At 33.6% G+C, this 4,732-nt stretch overlaps 1 protein-coding gene across 1 annotated transcript; it reads left to right on the forward strand.

The window, feature by feature from the left end:
• The first annotated feature begins 2,377 nt into the window (after window positions 1-2,377).
• LOC107642993 (putative sugar phosphate/phosphate translocator At1g12500) lies at window positions 2,378-4,343 on the forward strand. The gene has a single exon (XM_016346519.3). It carries the CDS (start codon window positions 2,887-2,889, stop codon window positions 3,982-3,984), a length of 1,098 nt encoding a protein of 365 aa, XP_016202005.1. The 5' UTR covers window positions 2,378-2,886; the 3' UTR covers window positions 3,985-4,343.
• Window positions 4,344-4,732: the final 389 nt, after the last annotated feature.

Raw genomic sequence — 4,732 nt, forward strand, 5'->3', positions numbered from 1 at the left:
TTATATACATACTAAGATAATGGTCTTTATCTTCTTCTTTTAATTTATAATAATGTATTCTATATTCACATATATAAGACTCCACATTACATAAATCATATATCTGAATATTAGCTAAATGGTTTTTTGCTTCTTGATATTCTTTATTATAGACTTCTTGTCTATGATCTATAATATTTTTTCTAAAAAATTCTTTATATAGAATCATCATTATATGTAATATCTTATCATAAGCTGTTGTTTTTATTGCTAATTCTTCTATTATTTGGTTTTCTATTGATGTCATATAATCTCTTATAGTTCCTTTAGTATGAAACTCTATGTAATTCCAAATATCTCTTCCAGACAATTCACTAAGTTTTGGATTAGTAAAGGCTTCTAATAAGAAGGAATTTAACCAGTTTTCGAAAATTTTTTTTCATTCTTTTTACAGTCTAAATCGAGCATTCTTTCTCCTTCCATTTTCTGAATTTTAGGAACATATTTTGATGGTATTTTTGTATATTTTGAATCTTTATCTATAAACCCTTTTTTAAAAGCATAATTATCAAAACCTGTTTCTCATTTAAATTGAGATTGACTATCCTTAGATGTTCCAACTTCATTTTTTACTTGTATTGGAATTGCTGGTTCTTCGTCACTTGAATAATCTAGGATGTGTTCTTCATTTTCTATATTTTCAGAATTTACTAATTCTTCTTCTATTTGAAATCCCTCTTCCATAATATTATTTTCTTGAGCCATTTTTAATTGTTTAAAAAGCATTGTAACTTCTTCTAATTTTTCTTCAATATTCATAATTTCAACGGTGATTTTACTTTTAAATCTGTTATGTTGATTATATTTTGAAAATTTTCTTCTTTGGAATTTTCTTTTTCCTTATTTCTTTGAAATTTTATGGATACTAATATTTCTTCAAGCATATCTACTATAGAATTTAATTGTGGGTTAAAAGTATGATAAAGATGTGGGGAATCATTTCTATGGTAACATTTTTTAGAAATTCCGTGTGAAAAATAAGTTTTTTCAGGTTTTGAAGTCCTTCAATAAAACTTATAGTAAAATAAAGATTTTGAGAAAAATTATTTTGTATTGATTTTAAGAATTCGGTGTCATTACAGTTAATATTAGTTAAAATCATTAATTTTTGATCTATTAATTTTGATAATTTAATTATTTCTTCTCTTAAATCTTCTAATTTACTTTTTTCCATTAGGTGACGCTTTTCTTTGTGAAAAGTTATGATTTTAAGTGAAAAGTGTGGCTTTAGAATGTATGGTTCAGATTTTGCCACGTAGGCATCTTTACCATAAAGTTATTTTTGAGATCTTTATTTAAGTGGTGCCTTTAATCAAATTCCTTCTAAAGAAATCTTATGCGGATAGCTATTCTACTCAAATCAAATTCTTGATATAAAATAGTAATTTGTGATATTCCATCCAAAATGAAATCTTAATTACACTTGAAATACTAAACTAAATAGTATAAACATTCAACCTAAACACAAAGAGAAAAGGTGAATGCTACGATGTCTTTAACATTGTACTTAACTTACTAAAAAATAAATAAATAATATTTAATAAATTTTAAATATTTTATTTTTTTTACTTTTAAAAGTATATATCTTAGATAATTTAGACACAACAATAAAAACACCACAGAATTTATAAAAAAAAAATATCAAAGTACTAAAATCAATCTTCTATAACCGAAAAATTGACTAATAACTTAGTACCAAAACTAATATGAAAATACAACACACAAAAAAAAAATCTTATAATTTTTTTCTTTCACTCAGTACATTGTTACTTCTATGTTCTATCATACCAAATTAAACGAACTAAGCCACCTATTTATACTAATTGGTATATAATAAAATTATATTACAAATATGATAACTTGTGATATTATCAATGTGCATATTGAGTTGTAAATTAATAATTTTAAATTAAAATTTTTGACCAAATAATTGATTTTTTAACTTTGAATTAGTCAAATTTTATAATTAATAATTTTTTAATAATATTTATGTTTATCAATTTGTATTATCATTTTCAACTAATAGACAAATTAAAATTGATTTTTCATTCATCACGACAAAAATAATTCTTTTCTAAAATTTTAATTTTTTTCTTTAATTTAAACCAAATTACTTAGTCACAAAAAAAAAAACCAAATTACTTAATCATTAAAATTGATTTTAGTTCCTCACATCTTCGCATGGTGCACAATAGAATATGCCTTGTTTAGCCATGAAAATTTGGGACAAAATCACAAATAACACATAGCATGTGAGGAGAACGTGAGAGGGAGATCCCTAAAACCTCGATTAGATGTTATCTCGCTTTCATTAGATTTAGATTTGATGTGAGGAACAACAGTCAGAGTGGTCACTCTAGTCCTACCAAACCATACTTGTTATTCTCATTTGTTACTTAAGAATTGTACAATAGTGTGCATTAACAAAGATTAAGGTTTCATCATTAGCATCATGCTTGGATATTTAATTGGCGACCCTTGTTTGTTAAATTTGAATGAGTTGAATTAGAAGGGGATGCCACACCGACAGCCTAGACCTTAAGCTGAAGCTGGATTGGTGGCAGTGGCTGTCTCAAGTCTCAACTTTCCAAAAGCCATTTGTCCAAAGCTTCATGTTTTATTCCCTCCATGGGCCCCACTCCAATCCAACGGCCAGAAATCCTCCATCATCTCAAATCTGAAATCTGACCGTAGGATCAGATCCCCTCTCATTCATAAGCCACAACCCTTTCCCTCTTTTCTTCTCCATCTTCAGATCTCAGCAGCTGAGACTGAAGGGGCACAAAACAGAACACCACAACAACCCTTTTACCCTTTTGAAATCCCCATCGTGCCCTTGCCCTGGCGATGGTGGAGGCACAGACATGGACAACCCGTCGAATGAGCAATCCGAGGTTGCTGGACACGACAACCAACGACTCTGTCGTGAATATTCCGACCACACCAACAGCAGATGAACGCAGCAACAACGGCGCCCACCACTTCTTCTTCTTCGGTTCATCACAGTACAGCGTCTCCATCTCCCCCAACATCCTCACAGCACTCATAATCGCGTCATGGTACTTCTCCAACATCGGCGTTCTCCTCCTCAACAAGTACCTCCTCAGCTTCTACGGTTACCGCTACCCAATCTTCCTTACAATGCTTCACATGCTATCCTGCGCCGCCTACAGCTACGGTGCCATCAACTTCCTCGAGCTCGTTCCATTGCAGCACATCCACTCCAAGAAGCAGTTCCTTAAGATCTTCGCTCTCAGCGTCATCTTCTGCTTCTCCGTCGTTTGCGGCAACACTTCCCTCAGGTATCTACCGGTTTCCTTCAACCAAGCCATTGGAGCCACCACGCCTTTCTTCACCGCCATCTTCGCTTTCTTGATCACTTGCAAGAAGGAATCCGGCGAGGTTTACTTGGCTCTCATGCCGGTGGTCTTCGGAATCGTTGTTGCAAGCAACAGTGAGCCTCTGTTTCATCTCTTCGGGTTCTTGGTCTGCGTTGGTTCCACTGCTGGTCGTGCATTGAAGTCGGTGGTTCAGGGGATTCTGTTGAGTTCGGAATCGGAGAAGCTCAACTCAATGAACTTGCTTCTCTACATGGCTCCAATGGCAGCGCTGATACTGCTCCCATTTACACTCTACATCGAAGGGAATGTGGCGGCGGTTACGCTTGAGAAGGCGAGAGGGGACAGGTTCATCGTGTTCTTGCTTGTTGGGAACGCAACGGTGGCGTATTTGGTGAACTTGACGAATTTCTTGGTCACGAAGCACACCAGCGCCTTGACCCTGCAAGTTCTGGGAAATGCAAAAGCAGCAGTGGCGGCTGTGGTCTCCGTTTTGATATTCAGGAACCCCGTAACGGTAATGGGAATGACGGGGTTCGCCGTTACAATCATGGGTGTAGTCCTTTACAGCGAGGCCAAGAAAAGATCCAAACTTACATCTCATTGAACAACAATAAGATAAGATAAATTCTCCACATTCTTTTTTTTTTTTTTTTTGGATTTACGTTTGATTTGATTGGATCAGATCATAGCAAGTGGGATGTATAGGAAGGAAGGAGGGGCAAGGGGAAAGGAGAAAGGATTATGCTCCCTTTTTTGTTTCTCTTTTTTAGCTGCGATAATTGAAAATTCTGTGTCTTTTCCTCTTGTGCCTTGTGTGTGTGTATCCCTATATATATATCATGTTCGTTGCGCTTTTGCAACATAGATAAAAACAATTCAAAGATGAAAAGACCTCTTTTATTTGGTGAGGGAGGAAAATTCTCCTTCTCTTCTCTTTCTTAATCACACATATATCTTGTTTCAGTTATGTTTTTAAATTCTTTAGTATTTATCATGTTCTATTTTGCAATTTAGCTGAGTTTTTTCGTTGCCTAATTGCCATGCTATTGCTGTATTTTGCTATGTTATACTTCTAGTTTTTAGTAGTTTTTGTTCAAGTTTTTTTTTATTGATGTATATTGTTTTAAGCAATTGTGAAGTTGAGAGGAAGAAGTTTGGAATCAGTCCTAGAAATTTGATTGTTGATCATGTATGTCACAAAATGATCAATGGGAGAAAGTTGTAGAAGGTCATATTTTAAGTTCTGTTATTTTGACTGAGAATTACTACATCTACATACAATATAGCCAAAGATTAATGAGTAGTTTTTAGCTGTGGATTTCATTTCTCCCCTTTAGAAACTTTAGCAATAT

The sequence above is a fragment of the Arachis ipaensis genome, chromosome B5 (assembly GCF_059453495.1).
Source record: "Arachis ipaensis isolate K30076 ecotype BB chromosome B5, ASM5945349v1, whole genome shotgun sequence".
In the NCBI taxonomy this organism is placed as follows: domain Eukaryota; kingdom Viridiplantae; phylum Streptophyta; class Magnoliopsida; order Fabales; family Fabaceae; genus Arachis; species Arachis ipaensis.

Coding starts and splice junctions, on each gene's coding strand:
- LOC107642993 (XM_016346519.3), top strand. CDS start 2,887: ATGGTGGAGGCACAGACATGGACAACCCGTCGAATGAGCAATCCGAGG.